General features: G+C 41.3%; 3 protein-coding genes across 3 annotated transcripts; 1 reads left to right on the top strand and 2 right to left on the bottom strand.

Moving 5' to 3' along the window:
• Positions 1 to 1,112: 1,112 nt before the first annotated feature.
• Positions 1,113 to 11,941, bottom strand: sart3 (spliceosome associated factor 3, U4/U6 recycling protein). Its single transcript, XM_042487725.1, has 19 exons — positions 11,713 to 11,941; positions 9,167 to 9,293; positions 8,964 to 9,068; positions 8,688 to 8,872; positions 7,988 to 8,093; positions 6,758 to 6,882; positions 6,513 to 6,668; positions 5,752 to 5,890; positions 5,500 to 5,607; positions 5,318 to 5,395; positions 5,172 to 5,230; positions 4,725 to 4,834; positions 4,506 to 4,618; positions 4,349 to 4,425; positions 3,633 to 3,804; positions 3,096 to 3,553; positions 2,053 to 2,205; positions 1,732 to 1,916; positions 1,113 to 1,623 (listed from the first exon to the last, which is right to left on the bottom strand). Exons 1-19 carry the CDS (start codon positions 11,908 to 11,910, stop codon positions 1,434 to 1,436), a joined length of 2,844 nt encoding a protein of 947 aa, XP_042343659.1. The 5' UTR covers positions 11,911 to 11,941; the 3' UTR covers positions 1,113 to 1,433.
• A 1,310-nt stretch (positions 11,942 to 13,251) lies between these two features.
• On the top strand, positions 13,252 to 14,771 carry iscu (iron-sulfur cluster assembly enzyme). The gene is made up of 5 exons (XM_042488309.1): positions 13,252 to 13,368; positions 13,591 to 13,704; positions 13,790 to 13,900; positions 13,990 to 14,068; positions 14,254 to 14,771. Exons 1-5 carry the CDS (start codon positions 13,267 to 13,269, stop codon positions 14,343 to 14,345), a joined length of 498 nt encoding a protein of 165 aa, XP_042344243.1. The 5' UTR covers positions 13,252 to 13,266; the 3' UTR covers positions 14,346 to 14,771.
• Positions 14,772 to 14,790: 19 nt separating this feature from the next.
• On the bottom strand, positions 14,791 to 17,400 carry LOC121944499 (leucine-rich alpha-2-glycoprotein). Its single transcript, XM_042488307.1, has 2 exons — positions 17,367 to 17,400; positions 14,791 to 16,169 (listed from the first exon to the last, which is right to left on the bottom strand). The coding sequence occupies exon 2, from the start codon at positions 16,161 to 16,163 to the stop codon at positions 14,793 to 14,795; it is 1,371 nt and encodes a 456-aa protein (XP_042344241.1). The 5' UTR covers positions 16,164 to 16,169; positions 17,367 to 17,400; the 3' UTR covers positions 14,791 to 14,792.
• Between the last annotated feature and the right edge of the window lie 1,021 nt (positions 17,401 to 18,421).

Below are 18,421 nucleotides of genomic sequence, written 5' to 3'. Positions count from 1 at the left end.
TGGCCGGGGGCCAGTCACCAGCTGCTGCAGCCCTGCACAGGTCAGGCGTATGCAGCGTGTCGAGGATTTGAGGACATTCAGGACTTAGCCAGAACCTTTGTCAGGGAGTCCAGGGGATCCTCCTCTGGTACGTTTTTGTATAAAGCTCGATTTTTATGCTTTATGTGCATTTTGGCACATTGTTTACATTTAAAGTACAAAAAAAAATCCGTTTATTCATTGTGAATTAGAAAAGGTTGGACGCCACCCAGCATCCTGTCACGGGCCAGACTTGGCTCACGGGCTGTAAGTTGAGTATCACTGCGTTAGACTGTTGGGCAAGCAGCCACCAAAGCAGCAAATTAGACCTTTTTTTCCAGCATCATTAACACCCTGCTTTCATGCAGTCAGAGTTTCACAGGGCGAAGGGAAAATGGTTCAGTTCCCTGTGAATCCCTCTTCTGGGTCCACAGCACATAAATCAGACTGATATCTAAAACAAGTGATTCGATGGTGGATGTTTTTACCCTGAACAGACAGGTCAGTCACAGTGATGCATGAAAACAGAGAAATCATGAGAAAGTATACTTAGAGTAGCTCTGTAAATACTATAACTGATATCAAGCATCAGCAGTGTGACATATTAGGACAGTTTTCATACTATAATAACATGCCCTCAGGACAAGATGAAGCCAAGTAATTAAATGGACCCTCTATGGACTCCATAGCATCATAATACTTATGATGAATAGCAGATGGTAACTCACAGATAGTATTACGTAAAAATAATGAATAAGCTGTATTATATAGGCAGTTAAAAGTCTTTGCTTGCCTTGTTAAATCTGTCAAAATAAATTACACAACAAAAATCCTGTTTCCTAAAAACGTCTGGAGAATATGTCTTTTCATCACTGGAGCACATCCAACTTCTGCGCGCACACACTCTCTCTCTCACACACACACACACACACACCATGTATAATACACCACATCCTAACTTTTGCATATAACCTTTTTAAACAAAATTCACAAGTTTGTCTGAATATTGGAAAAAAAACAAACTCTTCCCATATGCTTCTCTCAGATCCCGTTCACATTACACAACAAAAGAAGACACTTTGCAACATGAGGCGTACAATTTTAGATACTGTATATTTACACACAAATATGATACACTTCTTTTGATATAAAATAGCCTGCCAGCCACCTTCAAACAAACAAACCAAACGAAAACGATCTGTCACACTGGCGAAAAGTCTTGGTTGAGAAAAGGATTTCCGATGGAGGGCAGGAGCTCGGCGATTAAGGCAAATCTCGCAGAACGGATGATGAGAACAAGACAGAGATTAAAGGGAAGCCGGGTAACCAATTACAGAAAAATCACCAACACTAATTTGTAAGGACACAAGATGGCTTTCAGTGTGAAGGCAGTCATAATTCTCTCGCTCATCTTCTCACTTGCTGAGAAGCATCTTGGCAAAGTCTGAATTTGACAAAGGTTTCGTCTCTCCGGCTGCCGCGCTGCTGGCTGCTGTTGCTGGCGCCTGCTCAGCCGCAGTCCCATTCCTCACTTTGCTCACAGGCCCGCTTTGTCGATGCAGGGAGCGGGGAAGTAATGAGAGCTGGGTGCGTCCTCTGCCTCTCCTGGGAGAACAAAAAACAGCTTTACTTCTGTACAGTTGAAGATCTGACGATGGAAAACTTCCAGAACATTTCAGTTGGCATGAAAAAGAAATGCGTCAGTAAACTTACGATCCAAACACCTGGCGAGGCATCATGTCTGACGTTCTGTTGGAACCAGCTTTATCCATCATGTTCCTGCGAGGAGGGTTACTAATAGCAACAGAGATTTTGTTGCCCTCTAAATCCATCCCGTCCATTTTCAGAACTGCGTGAGAAGCCTGGGCCTCATCTGCAAACTCAACATATGCCAGACCCTGCAGAGCCGCACAGAGAGAAAGGGTTAACACAGCAGCAGCATCTGCATGGACAAAGGTGGTAATCGTTATCTTAACCAGAACGACTATTTATAGCCAAACATCTGGACACTATTGTCCTGCCCTTTATTCTTACCTTGGGTTTTCCTGAGCGATACGTGACCAGACGAACTTCTTTGATGGTGCCGTGACTTTTGCAGAGTTCCTCCAGTTGCTCTTTAGTGCACGAAAACGGCAAACCAGAGATGAAGATTTTTTGTTTCTCCATAGATGTGTTGTATTTAAAAACCTAAGGGGACATTAATGTAAAGAGGTCATTTGTATTGTTAGTTATCAGGTTCAGAAAGTTAGTTATCAGTAAAGACCACCTGTTTAACAGTCATTAATCATACAGCCCTAACATAGAAAACCTGTAGGGACATTACATGACCTCGAATAATTCAATATTACACCACTTTTTTCAGTACCTCCCAGATGTTAAAATTAATTAAATTAACACAAGATAAAAGGCATTAAATGAATAGACAGATTAACTAGACTTTGAAAAAAATGTTTTAGATTATTTAATGGTTCAGTGTGTAGGATTTAGGGGGATATATTGGCAGAAATGTAATATAATATGCATATTTTCTTTAATGTATTATCACCTGAAAATAAGAATTATCATGTTTTTGTGTAAGTGAGCTGTTTATATCTACATAGGGAGCCAGTCCTCATCCATGGAGTCCAATATGTTCCTGCAGTTGCCCAGAATGGACAAACTAAAGGCTGGCTCTAGAGAGGACCATTTGCATTTTTGCATTGGCCGCTGTAGTTAGCAGCTCCTCTGCTACGTGCAGAACAGCTTCAGGAAAACACTGAGTTTTACAATGAAACTGCTTCATTCAGTGTTTTTCCTGGCTTAAATCTCCCTGTCTTTGTTTAATGTTTGTTTATGAGAGGAAGAGACCTCTGCAGATAATTTGTCTCCTGGTAATAACCTCCTGAACAATGAAGAATGAAGGAATTCAGCTGGTTGCAATGTGCAATCCACGCCGCTAGATGCCACTAAATCCCCTTAAGTGTTACACACTTTTCCTTAAATACCTTTTAAAGCCTCTTTTCAATGATGACTTTCCGAAACCTGCTGATAACTGGTTATAATAAAAAACAAAAATCTCTACTTGCGTTCATATTTACCTTAAAGTCAGGATTTTTGTTTTTGTCTACACAAGGTGACACAAACATGGGCCTGCCCTCCACTTCCTGTCTGTCCAGCTTCAGGGCCTCAGGGACCGACACCGGGGATTCAAACTGTACATAGCAGTAGCCTTTGAAGGTCCCTTTGTTGCCGAAGACAGGGCGAATCTGTTTGATGGGACCGCAGCTCTCAAACAGCGTCCTGAGCTTCGCCTCTGGCTCTTGCAGGGTGTACGCCAAGTTGCTGATGAAAACGCTGCTGTTATCATTGCGGAGCTCAGGCTTGTCATCGTTCTGCCTCTGGGCAGCGGCCGCAGCTTCCTGCTGGGCTCTTTTATTACCAGCTGGAGCGGGCTTATAGCCAGGGGGAGCGTTCCTCCCAAAGAGTCCTGTCTCTGTCTCCATGTACTCCTCTGTGGTCTGGTCCCCGTTTCCTCTGTGCCTTTTGGGAGCTTGTTCTGTCACACAGGGGACTATTAATTAGGAATAATTTACCTAAAACTAAAAAGGTTCATCATAAAAACGATCATTATTTACCTGAGTCATCATTCCACTCATCATTATAATCATCCTGCTCTGCTCTCCTCTTCTCTCCCGCTCGAGCTCCCTTGTGGATCTTCTTCTGAGCCTTCTTCTCTGCTTTGGCCTTACGCCGCTGATCAGCTCTCTCCTCCTCCTGCCGAGCCAGGTTGGCTTCTTTCTCAGCCACCTGACAGATGGGTAGAAAATGCTGACATGAGCCAAAAGCAGCTAAATGATACACCTGTCCAGTTAGGGATGTCACAAGAACAAACAGTTCAGTATAAAGCTTATGCAAAAATTCTGCAAACGTGACCATATCTTATTTTTCTCCAGTTTTGTAGATACCAGGGGTGCGGTTTGTCTGGACATGGCGGGGTTCATATACGCCTACATGTGTTCTAGTCTGCTGTTAAATCCCAAAGGAAGAAGAACCCTTACCAGCATGGAGGAACAACAACAACAACACGAGGAAAACGGTGACAAATGCAGCTACGGAGACAGCTGTGCCTCAAAGTGTTTTTATTCCTGAGACCAGTCATTTTGTTGACTTTGCAATGGGAGTATCGTGTAGTCACACAATGCTACAAACGTCAGCGGCATGACGCAGTGCTGACCGTCTATTCAGTACTGAGCATCTCGCTGCATGTTTGGGTTTTTTCTGGTCCCTGAGAGTTGAAAAACGTTCCTCTTTGAATAAAACGCTGCCCTCCTCACTGTCGCTTTTTACCTACCTTAGCTCGCTGCTCATTAATCCTGTTCAGCCGGGTCTCTGTCTTCTGCACTGCCACGTCCCAGTCCTCCAAAGAGCCTACAGGCGACAACGCACTCTGTAATATATGAAAATCATCTTTGCTTTTGTCATGTTTGATTTTTGGTATTGGGACTCACCTTCCACCCTCTCGAACGTGAGCAGGACTTCACTCACATGCTCAGGGTAGTCTGAGGTGCACTGAACTGCTCTGTGGAGAGCTTTCCGGCAGTGAACGGGGTCTCCATAAGATCTACGAATAAAGATCAAGATCATCATATATAAGTTTTGGCTCAGAAAGGTGTCAGAACTTCACTTCAATCAACTTTAATTCCCCATTCAGACACTGACTGACAGACCTTTCAAGGTTATAGTACTCCAGCCACATGTTGGCATATTTTGCGTTCCCTTTTGTCATGATACTGTCCCACAGCTCTCTGGCTTTTTGGATGTTCTTGCAGTGGAGGGCCTGACAGGGAGAAAAAAAACATTATGCAAGGTTCATTTGTACAGTTTTTCCATCTTTTCACATTTTGTATAGCACTGCCATAGTTTAGTTACTGGTCCTTTCCCATGTGTCTCCATGGCCCTTAAGGAGTAATCTCACTGTGCATCGAGGTCATTTGAGAGAATAAGTATATATATAGTTTACACACTTCAGCTATTGCTAGGTTTAAAATGGACAAGCTCATTTCCTTTGTCCTATGATTTCGTAGACAAGACAGTTATATATAAAAGGAAAGAACACAATTCAACATAACAGACATCCAACTCTTGAAAATGGTCGTCATAGTAACGCTGCTTACCTCTATCCTTGCCCAGATCTGCATTATAATACAAGATGGATCTCCACTTTCACCAAATCCTACAGTGAAACAAGACAATGAATTATATGAAAACCAAACCAAGAACACCACAGAAGTAATTCTCAGTCGGACTCAAATCCACATACTTTCTTCAACATCTTGTTTCATGTAGTCGAGAGACCGAGAGAAAGCTCCTCGTAGCTCCTCCAACTCTTTACTTGATTCTGACAAAAAACGGAGGATACACGGATAAGAAGAAAACACTGAGTGAACTGAATAGTTTCTAAACGCAAAGACAAAATTCTGTTTCACACGCAACTGCTCTCACCTTTGCTGAAATCCACTCGTCTCCTCAGGTAGTCGAGGTACGCCTGCCAAATTTCAACATAATCTGTTGCTTGAATGAAACCTGCATTCAGCGCCTTTTCAAAAACATCTGTGAGAAAAAGAAAGAAACTATATCATACAGAAAAGTAAACCGGAAGTATACCGGAATAAGACTCTGGGGTTTCCCTCGTAAGAAACAAACAACTGCATGAGAACAGCGACGGAGTCGCTCTCGCCGCACTTTAGTGGTTACCTGAGACAGTCTGATGGTCGGCTCCGTGTCTCTCCAGGGCGAGAAGGTAGCTCTTCCACAGACCCATGGTCCATGGGCAGTTCCTGACGGCGCGTTCATGAGAGGAGAGAACCAAGTCTTTGATCTTCAGCTGACGATCCTGCCGAGTCCAGACACAACAAACAACAAACTTGTTAAAATAATCTTAAACAAGCTGAAAGATGTACTACTTAAGATTTAAAGAGTCACTTTTAGGAGCAACCACATTTTCTAACAACCCTGGGCTCAAATAGCTACAATAAAACTCCACGTTGGGCTAGTGGATCACAAAGTGGTATAAAACAATAAAACGCATCTTATTTTTTTGGAGTGGATGATGAAAGTGGCTATGGATTGATAACCTGGTGAGACCATCCTGATGACGTGAGCTCAACATTGTGTTCTGCTTTCTGTATCAGTCTGGACTCGCTGCCATCAAAAACACATCAAAATGTCTGAAACTACATTAAAAGATTTTAAAACCCATAAATCCATTTTTGGAGGCACCGTTGAAGAAATCACTGGCTGTTATTTACCAAGATATGCTCAGTGCAACATTTTGATCCTAGCTTTTTAGCCTTTGCTGGCAGACCGTGGCGTTGGCAAGTTTCAGGCTGCTGAATAAGAGCAGTCAGACTCAGGGGTAATGCCATGTGAAACCAGTCCAACCTACACAGCAAGATTACAGCCTGACTGGGAGCCCTTTAAGGACAACACCACGCCAAACACTGACCATTACTCACAAGATAGGTGTTGTATTTCGCCCACATGTCTGGTACCAGGCAGTTCTCTGCCAGGGTCCTCTCAAAGATGATCTGGATCCGTGCTGGGTCGCCCTCCTTTAGTTCAAAGTCGATGTAGGACTGATACTCTGCCAGCTTAGGAGGTTCTGCTACGATCTGCCGCAAGACAGCATAATGTGGATATTACGTATTGCAAAAAAACTGTTATTTAAACTCATAAAAAGGACGACGATTGTAAAAGTTACCAGAGATTCTTCAAAAGATTTGCACTTCTCCATCTGCTGCACAGCCTTTTTGTACTGATGTACGACCGTCTCAGCCACCCCATGTTCAGACCACTCCTCATACTCTGCATAGGTGGCCTCCATGTCTACAAAGCAGAAGAGCTCAGTTTAAGGACATTTTTCTACCATATCAATACAGATACAATGACCCAGGGTTTCCCACACATTTAATTATTTGTGGTGGGCCGCCACGATTAAAACATCTGCCAACACAAATAGATTCTCTAGTGCTTTTGAAATATATATATATATACGCCGTACGGTAATTCACTGCACCACACTCAGAGCGTGAGTGTAATGTTGTCACCAACACAGCAGCAGACCACCAAGTGCAGTGATGGTGAAACTCAGCTGTTCATTGTGCTGGGTCTAAAAGTTTGAATTCGCTCACACTGCACTCTGCTTCTCCTCTCATCCATCAATCTGATCAGTTCAGACCAGAACAAGTGATCAGTTATCAGCACCGCACATTAACTGGTGCTGACGGATAAAAGTAACTCATGGTGAGTTTCCCCGGTGCTGTCGTAATACTTTTGTTATTATTTACTAGCACGTGGTAAATATTGTTTGTTCTTCCAACATTGGGTTGTGTTCTTAAAGTGCATTTGGTTGGTCCTCCAGTTTCCCTTTTCGAATGACAAATGCAGACTTCTGCCGCCGGCTGCATAGGTCATTTTTAACGTGTGACAATTTCAGATGAAAATGCAGACTTGGGTGTGCAAGGCCTTAAAATAGAGTAAAGTATAATTTTTAAGTTGCAAGAATGTGGAAATTTGCAAATGTTAATATACAGTGCATATCCTCAGCCTCATACCGAAGTGAATTATTTAACAAGTGAGATTTTCAGGTAAAAAAAGAGATTAAAACAGCGCAGAAATGCCACCGGTACTCATTCAGCTAGGACAGAAAAAAACAGAACAATATTAGACCATCTGGCTCTCTCTCGCCCACTCATGCAACAAACTGAAAGCATGGTCGTGCCTGGAGAGGCCTGGTGTCTTTCTAAATCTGTATGGCATTTTAAAAGCCACATGATAACAATGGCTCACTTTTCTTATCCCACAAGGCACCGTTATTTTTTTAAACAGGGAAATTTACAGTTTTACGAGGTTTTTTGACATATAGCCCTCACAACATGAATCCTGCTTGTTTTAAAGCGGTCCGTCTGGACAGACAAGGCGTCATGCTTACCCATTAAGGGGATGGCCAGCTGGCGGCGAAACAGTGTATGGATACGCTCGAGCTGAGTTTTCAGCAGCTCCTGCTCCTCACGGCTGGGAACCCTGCCAGGGGGAGGCTAAGGGGAAATGCAGCAGAGAAAATGGTGTCAAAATTTAGCAAAGAACCATTTAACATGAAAGGAATCCAAATCAGCATTCAAAATATTTGTATTCTTAGTTAAAGGTAAGATACGGTTGCTGTCTGTAAACAGTATCACCACAGAAAAAAGTGAAAGCCAACCTCAGATTCACTCCGCTTGCCATTTGGCCTTGCTATATTTGCGTTTTTTTGACGCTGTGTGTGTGATTTTGGTAGATTTTCCTTGGATAAAAGCTGCTTATGGTCTCGCACGTCTATATATTGCTTGTTTTTTTTAATGAAAATCCTGCATAGTATATCTTTACGTGAGTGGATAATCATTTAAAAGCATTCTTTTAGACAATATTAACCTGACGGAGAGAGACGAATATTGCCTGCAACTATTTTATATGCAACTACTTTTCTATGTTACAATGTTTTTCATCCAACGAGTGTGCATCTTGTTTTTTTCTAATAGTGTTTTTGAAATTTCATCGTTCAAAATAAATCTCTCTCTGGAATACATCAAGCAGCAACAAAACTGAAACATAAATGTGATCACTGAAAAGATCCTAGTGATGGAAACACAGACCTGCACTGTGGACAGAATGGCGTTCTCAAACTCTCTGTACGCCTCCCACACCGCCTGTCCCTTGGTCATGTGAAGCCCCACAGCCGTCACAGCTCTCTCAAAGATGGATCTCACCTTGTCTATCCCGCCTGGTGAGCCCATGCCACCAATTGAATACTGAGCATACTCAAGCCAGATATCTGGACCTGGGTACAAAGACAAAGAATTCAACATGAGGACCATGAAATAAACAAATGTCAAATTTAAAGGTAATTAACGATAGTGTGATGTACGCACATATGTAGTCTTTCACAGCTCTCTCAAAAAGTTCATAGACTTTCTCTCGGTTTGGTTCCTCCTCAGTCAGACGGATCTCATCCTTGAGCCAATCTAACCAGATCTCTGCAGAGTTCAACGAAACATATTCTCCGTTAGAAATAACAAACAGAGCTGTTGTCAAATGATACTAAAAACAAAAACAGTATCAGACATGCACCAACCTTCAGTGAGCGGGAAAAGCTCACTCATCTTCTGCCTTGCCTTTCGCAGACGGAAAAGTTCTCCCTCCTGCTTCAGTAGTTTGATAAGATCCACATGGCAGTTGTAGTCGAAAGCATTGATTGACAGCTGAAAAGTCACAGAGGTTAAAGGGGATTACACAATGAACAATAATAAAACATAATTATGTCATGGTTCTTCTGTATTTATTTAGCAGTGATTTAGTACCGCTGCCAAAGAAAATGTCACCTCTTATTCATGTCACGTTGATTAAATTGTGAAAATGTCAATCCAACAAGGTTAATAAATTACACAATTACACAAAAAAAGTTGATACAATATATACAATACACTGACACTCAGTTGCTGGTTTATTGGGTATACCATCTAACACTAATCTAATGCAGTCTAATAAATACTACCTATATTTCAGAAGGGTACTGAGCTTTATTATCATTTTGGAATTTTAAGTTTGTATTATACCAAGAGGTACTTTGAGTATTTTTTTTTCTATTAATTTCAGTGAAGGCTAACACTTCTCGGCTCACAACGATGGGGAGTTTTTCCTTGGTCGATGTCGATATCGTGTGCTGTAAAGCCCTCTGAGGTAACTTGTGATTTGTGATAATAGGCTTTATCTATAAAATTGACTTGACACAACAGCAACACAAATGGCAGCATCCAAAATGACCATAAAGTTGAATCAACACCTCTTAAAATAATTATGACATAACTCAGCATTTTAACCTTTAGGTAGGTGGGATTTGTTTTAAGCAGCAATTATTATATATATTTTGAAAAACACATCCCTAATATACATATGTTAATATTCACTAATGTTTAAACACGCTCAAAATGTCCCCCTAAAATAGACTGATAAAAAAAACATAAAGAAAAAGAAAGTGCTGTGCTACAAGGGACAGCCACACATCACTATCTGAAACAATCATTAGTAAATAAATTTAGAAATAAACTTAAAAAATTGCCATTATTACCACCACTGGTTCTAATATCACAGAGTACTGCAGAATCTGTTGCTCAACTATTATGGGTAGGTGCAATTAAAGTCAATCACTGTACTGTTTCTATATTTTCAAATGTATTAAAAAACTAATACAACTATCAAATTAGTATGCATTATTTGTCTTTCTTGGGCTATATCACTGTCGACTGTTATAGTTTTATTTACAAAATTGGAATGTAAAAAATTAGGGGTCGACCGATACTGGGTTTTCAAGGCTGATACTGATACAGATTATTAGTACTTAATGCGACTAATAACCAATATTCAAAACTGATATGCATTTACAATAAAAATGAAAATATTTGCAGAAATTTAGAATTTGAAATATAACAAACTCCACCACAAAACTTTGTTTAAATGCCTTTAACAAATGTTTTATCAAAACTGAAACTTGTGAACATCGTATACAGCAAGTTCCCCATAACTTTTATTACATAAAGTTAAAAAAAATAAAAATAACTCCCTGAGGTTTTACAAAATGAAAGTTCCTCCCATGCTCAAACTTTTTTTTTTTGCCTTTCCTGGTGTTGGCTGAGTGTAATATACTCACGTTTTCATTAATTAATTTTATTAGCCATCATTAAAATAAAACGCTGATACAAATAATCAGCAAAATGCCAAATATCCGCCCTATATTCAACCAAGTCAATTATCAAACGACCCCTATCAAAAAGGGTCTAAAAGTCATGGTATAGTATGTAATTAAAAAGACACAGTGTGTGTACTTTTCCCGTGTGATCCTCAATCATATGCTGGCTCAGTTATTACAACTTTGAGAACTCCTGATGTAAAATGTTTGTTACAAAATACTGTAAGTAAGGTCAGTTTAAATGTTTTGATAGCAAAAAAATATTCTGGGGGAATTATCCCTAGATCACAGCCTAGATCACAGCAGGTGTGGATTATAAACGGCCACCCTTAATGTTAAACAGGTGATCACGGCCCTGGATTTTTTTGCGGGGCTGCCTGATAAATTGAGTGAGACAAAAGTAAAGCTGCTGTAATGTTACAAACTTGATTTCTCTCTGCTGTTACAGTGAAAGCACAGACTGCAGTATTTACTGTATCACTGCGACAGATCTAATTTAGAAAATTGTTATGAGACGACGGCGTGACATCCAGTAAAGTTAGGACAATGTGAACTTTAGATTTGCACATGTATTTCCTCCCTAAGCTATACTGGGAGCTTTAATGATCCACTGGAGTGAGATGGTAAAAAAAAAAAAAGGCGCGTGTGACACGAGACAAGCCATTAGCATCACAGATTAGCAAGTCTGCTAATCACGACAGCTATGTGGCTATGTGAATGACGTCGTTTCACATGCGCTCATTTAATTGTTTTGGATAACAGCAGCTAACATTAGTAACGTTACATTTTCAGTTTCTGTTAAACCAGAGCAGGACAGAGCAGCTAATAGTTTTAAAGCTGCTGGTTCGTTGGGGCTGAATGTGTTTACCACCCATTCATTCCCATTAGCTCGTCGGCTAACGCTGGTGAACTCAGCTTGACTGTTGGCTAATTACCTGCTCCTCCAGCCGCTGGATCTCGGCTTCGTTTTCTTTCTCGTCCTCCGACGAATCGTCCTCTTCCTCGTCTGAATTTTCTACTCCCATGCCCTCCTCCTCCTCTTCTTCCGATTCCATCTCCCTCTCCTCCATCCCTGCATCTTCCTCCTCCATGTCTTGCAACTGCGTTTGCTCTGCGCTGCTTGACGCTGCCATGTTGGAAACGCTGTCTGCCTGGTAACAACCCAACGAGCCCCAGAGCGACCACGCTGAAGTTCGCTTCACAATCGTAGCTTCCGATTCAGCAGTTAAGGGGAGCATTAAGGGGAAAGTAACTTCAAGTAACAGCTTTTGGCACCCCTTACTGTCGTGAAAGCATGTGAAACATTAAAGGTGTTTAATGTGAAACCCACTTTCACATTTGTAAAAAGGAGACCGATTCTATTTGTGAAAATGCAAAAAGGGAAGATTTCACTTAACTGCTTTTATCACATGTTGATCACATTAGACCAGGTCCAGATCAAAACTATTATACTTAGCTGGGTCAAATCTTAAATAGATTATCCCAGAAAGGGTAAATAAAGCTTAAAACACACTTTCAGATTTGTGAAACTTCTGTTTTATCTGTGAAAATGCAAAAAGGGGAGATTTCATTGCATTTTTTCCACATGTAGACCATACTGAATCAGGTCTTTCTCGAAAACCACTATACTTGGACAAGTCAAACCTTCACTAGATATCCCAGAAATAATATTATGTAAAATACTGTTTTAGAATTGTGAAATCTTTATTCTCTTTGTGAAAATGCAAAAAAAAGGGGAGATTTCACTGCATTTTTTCACATGTAGACCACATTCAACCAGGTCTCTCTCGAAAACCACTAGGCTATACCTCGACAAGTCAAACCTTCACTAGGTTATCAAAGAGAGAATAAATATGATTGAAAACAGTTTCAGAGTTGTACAACCAAGTCTTTTTTTAAATTATAATCTAGTCCGGATTTGACCTGTCTAAGTGTAGTGTTTTTCGATCTAGACCAGGTCAAATGTGGTCCACAATTAAAAAAAAAAAAAAAGTTAAATCTTCCTGTTTGGCATTATCACAAATACAATAAAGGTCTCACAAATGTGAAACTGTGTTCTTATTAACCTTTAGTCTCTCCGGGATAATCTACTCCAGATTTAACTTGTCTAAGTATAGTGATTTTTTAAAAATCTGGACCTTTACATTTTCATAAATAGAATAAACAGAAAAGTGAAAGTAGGTATCAGACAGCCCTGATGCGTTACTTTAAATGCCTATCATGCTGTCACGACAATAAGTCGTACAAAAAGCCGAGTAAGCGATGCAAGTAATTTCCCCCTTAACTGTCGAAATGAAAGCCTACTTCAGCGTCGTGAGGTGGCGCCTGTGTAGATCTAACCGTGAATCACCTAACATGTACCGGCTGCTGTTAGCCGCTAGTAGGGGCTCCTTCATCGGTGGTACAGTCCTTCTCTTGTTTGTCAACAAAAACTGGTCGCCCTCACTCGGGCGCACTCGTTGATTTCCGTTCGTCATCTTTGCCTCAACATGGCGATTGTATCTTTACGAAACTCTGCGTCGTCGCTGTTGTTGTTTAGCAGAAGGTTATTCAGCCCGGAGCTGAGTGCTGTCTGCTCATATCACAAAAAGGTAAGACATGATATACAAGGAAATGTGTTTTAAACTCATATCTGTACCTAAGGCCTGTCACGTGAGTTTTATTGACATTGTAACGCTAGCTAGCGTGTGTGTGTTGTCCGACAGTATGTTGGTGTGGCTAACTTTACTAGCGGTGTCCCAGTTTTAAACGCTCAAAACAACAATGCGATAAATAATGTGGTATATCATTTTCTGTTTGTCACTTTCTTCAAGGTGGTGGACCACTATGAAAACCCAAGAAATGTGGGAGCTCTTGACAAAAACTCCAAAAATGTGGGGACAGGATTGGTGGGCGCACCAGCCTGCGGTGATGTAATGAAACTTCAGGTAGGCTGGAGGTCAAATGCAGCTGTCCTGACTGTCCTGACTGTCCTATGGTGCAACTAGGTGTTTGACTCTGTCTTTTCTCCAGATTCAGGTGGATGAAAACGGCAAGATTATTGATGCAAAGTTTAAGACATTTGGCTGCGGATCAGCCATCGCCTCCAGCTCTCTTGCGACAGAGTGGGTGAAAGGGAAGTCGGTGAGTTGGTATATTACACGATTTAATAGAAAGTAGAATAATGGCTTTACAAGTGCTGCTTTTTGCTAAAGTCTGCTGTCATCTTGCAGATTGACGAAGCTCTGAAGATCAGGAACACAGACATTGCCAAAGAATTGTGCCTTCCTCCAGTCAAGCTCCACTGCTCCAGTAAGTCAAAGCACTACAGTTAAAGAGGGAATCTGGTTTTCATACATATTAAACTATCGAGTGACGTTTCCGTACTCAATTCTTTAGGTCTTCCCCACAGTTTGTTACCTGACTGTGTATTTCTCAGTAAAATCAAAGCAGCATTTCAAAGAGTTTCTAAAACCTCCTCACTCCCTCTCTTTCAGTGCTTGCAGAAGATGCCATAAAAGCAGCGCTGTCAGACTACAGACTAAAACAACAGGACAAGAAGGAGGAACGCACAAAGGCCACCAATTAATACCTTATTAACTCTCTATTAGGTGACAACACCGGTCCTGTAATGTTTCACTGCAGTGCTGTTTGGAAGATTGGCTACCATATTACTCCATCAGGTCTTGCACCCTCTTTAGGGAGTTTTATAATCTCTTTATAAGTGTTAGTGGTTTATTTGCTTTCCATCAGATGATCATCCTATCCTTGAATTTAAACAAGGGAGCTCAACATAGGAGATATATCATAAATCAGACACTACGGGTTGAGGTGAGCTTTTGTTTTGTAATTTTTTGGCATTTGGTTTTATTTGGCTTGATTGTGTAAAATGACTGGTCACACACGGACGATTCAGTATGAAAATGCAGTTAGGTCAACAGCTCAAGTATAAATACAACATTAAACAGATTATTGTATGAAATTGTGCTTATTGTGAATAAAAATGAAAAACATCCGCAGTGCGTCTGTGCTAGTGTCATCCACCAGATCCCACATCAAGCGGAGCTACCCTCATTTGGCGCAGAAGTACCTTTCTCAGTACAATCAGCACTGCCAGCATCAGGAGAGCTACCAATACACACAGCACAGCGAGCAAAGACACGACCACTGCAGAGTGTTGCTGTGTGAGCAGCTGTGGGTCGGCAGTGGGCCAGTGCACCTCTCTGTTTGTGGAGAGCAAAGATCGTGTTGCTTCAGCCGAGGTTGCATTAACGTGAGGGGGCTGACCTGTGATGTTTTCTCTGCATTTCTGTTCCTCATTAGGGACAGAAGTAGTGGTTTTTATATGGGGTGGGACTGCTGATTGTGTTTTATTCAGGGACAAACACTCCTCGTAGGTTAGGGTCTCTAAAGAGTAGTGGTTAAGAAACAAACGAGTGTTGTGAAAGTCTTTCGGAAGAAGTCCAGCAGGGTTTTCTTGTGAGAAGTTTCCCAAATATCTCCTGTTTTTTAATGAGCCTGGTCTTGTGGGCTTCACTGTCAGCATCTCCAGTTGGTGTGTCCTCTCATTTGGCTTCAGGGCACGCGGGCAGATAGCTATGACGGATAAGTTGAGAAGCAGGCGGTGAGCAAGGTGGACCGGCTCGGAGCACACCAGGTCGGTGGCCATCCTGAGCCGACCGCTGAGCAGCCAGCGGTAAAGATACAAGATGTCGCACTCACACACCCACAGGTTGTTGGTGAGATCCACAGATCTGAGTCGCGGCAGGCTGTCAAAGGCGCTCTCTGGGACTGAGCGCAGGCAGTTGCTGTTGATCTTCAGGACCTGCAGGTTGACCAGGGCAGACAGTGAGGGCAGGTCCAGGACAGAGATGCAGTTTTCTGAGAGGTCTAAGTGGGTCAGTGATGGAGGCAGATTCAGAGGGAGGCTCGTGAGCTTGTTCCCCTTCAGTGTGAGGACCTTCAGCTTGTTGAGACCCTGCAGAGCCCCGGGTTGAATGGCACTGATACGGTTGTCCTCCAGGTCCAGGCGAGTGAGGTTCCCCAGGTGTCGCAGGGTACCCGAGGTGATGTAAGTGATGCGGTTTTCTTGCAGCAGCAGGGACTCCAGACTGGGGGGCAGGCCGCGAGGGAAGCGGGCCAGCAGATTGTGACTGAGGCTCAGCTCCTGCAGGTCGGAGAACGGCCGGAGCAGGTGGTCCACGTTACAGAGCTGGTTTCTGGCTACAGATAGAGCAGAGGTGCTGAGAGGGACGGAGCGAGGAAGAGATCTGAGACCCAAGGACTCGCATAGAACCAGGAATCCTGGGCGGGGGCAACAGCAGCCAGGAGGACAGGGAGACGTCACGAGGCAGCTTAGAGGACAGATGCAGAGAACCAGAAGGACACCACATCTGCACCAAAGCATGACTCACTGCCGGGAATAACGGAGGAGAGACAACCACTTTAGACACATTTCTCACTTTATAAAAGGGTTCACAGTAAGTTGTAACTAATGGCTTTAATCATATTAATAAAACATTTACTAAGGCTTAATGGATCAGACATTAACCCTTTGAAACATGAGCAAACTGGTGTGATTTCTTGCAAAAACATGGGGAGAAGGCAATGAGCAACTTAAGAAGACATCGCCCAAAAATTAGCAAGAAATTAGTAAATCAATAATTGCAAGAAAATTACTAAAAAAAAGCACAATAATAATAATAGTAATAATAACAGTAATAATAAATGAACCCACATAAAATGATCACCCCTCAAAAAATATATCCATTACATTTTTTTCTGTAAAAACAAGAAAAAAAATAAAACTTTCTGAGACTGAGTGCTGAATTCTCCAAGTCATATCATAGTCCATATCAATGCAGTCAATCAGATCAGGACAGCACTCCAATTATAACATTTTTGCCAAAATGTGTTTTCCTGTAAAACAATTTTATAGATATTAGAATAATGCATGTAAGTTTCTAGACATTTTTCCTATATTTAAAAAATATTATTATTATTATTATTATTATTATTTATTATTATTATTATACAAATTATTTAATAAGAATTAAAAAAAGAAAAATTTAATGTCCTTTTACTCATTTCTTGTGACGTGTGCGACAGTTCTTGCCAGGATGCTCAATGCATTTTCCCCCATGTTTTCAAAAGAAATTAAACTAATTTGCTCAGGTTTCAAAGGGTTAAACTGAAGGTCTCTAAACGCAGCACAAGAAAACTGATGTTGATCCAGGTCTCAAAGGGTTAAAGGAATACTTCACTCCTCAAATGTCTCAATGAGATTACCTGTGAAAATAAACATTAAATAAATTAAATTTAAAAATACTATCCTAGTGTTACATTTAATTTGTAAAGAAAACCTTGTTTTTCCCCACATGCCTCAACAGAGAACAAAGAATCCGAAAATGGAGAAAACTCTTGATGAATTGGAGTAAAAGGGAGCCGCATTTAACAAAAAAACTATATTAAAACATCAGTTACACAACTCGTGCAATGCAGTCCAAGTCTCATTTATCCACGCAGCCCTGTCTGACTGGCAGCTGATTGCAAAGTGAAACTTATCTGTGTTTTCAAAGCCAGACTGCATTGACAAAATCAGTAATATTACCTCACTGAACACGGGGGCTGCTGGTCTACAGCTGCCTCCATCTAAATGTACAAAGAATTATTGGGCGTCATACAGGAGAATAAAAACACTCAATAATGTCATTTTTTAGAAAAACATTATTTTAAACTAATTGGAGAATCTCTTCATTTTTAACCCAAAATTCATTCTAATCAAACAATTTAAGTTAACAATGAAACACAAATTTTACACACCAAATGCAGCAAAAAGTAAAATTGAAATTGAAGTCCAAAACTGAAAACTATGTTCTTAAAATAAAATCAATCAATCAAAGGAGGACTCTGTGAGTGTGCATGTGTGAGCATAGATGCAGTTGAGTTCAGTTCGGTGGACGTGCATGTGTGTGTCTGACTGCAGCTCAGTTTGTGTGTGTGTGTGTGTGTGTGTGTGTCTGTGTGTGTTTAGGGGGTTGTCTCAGGAGGAACCCTTTAACTTAGAGTGAAGTGGTTATATAAATTAGTTGAAACAGTAGCTGGGAGAGGGCAAGACAAGGAGACTTATCTGATGGTCCCAGCAAAGACGTCCCCTCCATCCCTCCTGCTGCAGGGATCAGCACACATTCAGAAGTCTTAGTGTCCAGAAAGTTTACACAGTCCAGCTGCTCCTTGTCTTAGCTAGTTTTTGTTTTTAGAGCACAGATGTCCATAACTGAAGTAAACTTTGAATATTTTCTCCTTGAGCCACTCTCCTCTCTCTTCTCCTCCATGCTGCCTTTGTTAGTGATTTTTCTCCTCCCTCAGTTCACAGGTGTGCCTCATTATCTCCTCTCACTCCCCGCCTTCCTCTCCTGTCAGGATGTAAAGGGTTGTTCTGCACTTTTTTTTTGTCCTTTGCCCCTCTCTGCTACAAAGGGTTAGTTGAGATTCACCAAATAACACAATCAAACAAACTGATCGAGGCAGCAGTAGACGAGCAGCTCCCGTGTACAGAGAGGCAAAACAATGCTTTTGTCAATCCAGTCTGCCTTTGAAGAGAAAATAGAAAAGTTTCACTTTAGATCAGTTCCCCATATGAAAGAGCTGCCTTTCTTTGGAAAA

This window comes from Plectropomus leopardus, chromosome 6 (assembly GCF_008729295.1).
Source record: "Plectropomus leopardus isolate mb chromosome 6, YSFRI_Pleo_2.0, whole genome shotgun sequence".
Lineage (NCBI taxonomy): Eukaryota > Metazoa > Chordata > Actinopteri > Perciformes > Serranidae > Plectropomus > Plectropomus leopardus.
This window is presented reverse-complemented; position numbering and strand designations above follow the sequence as displayed.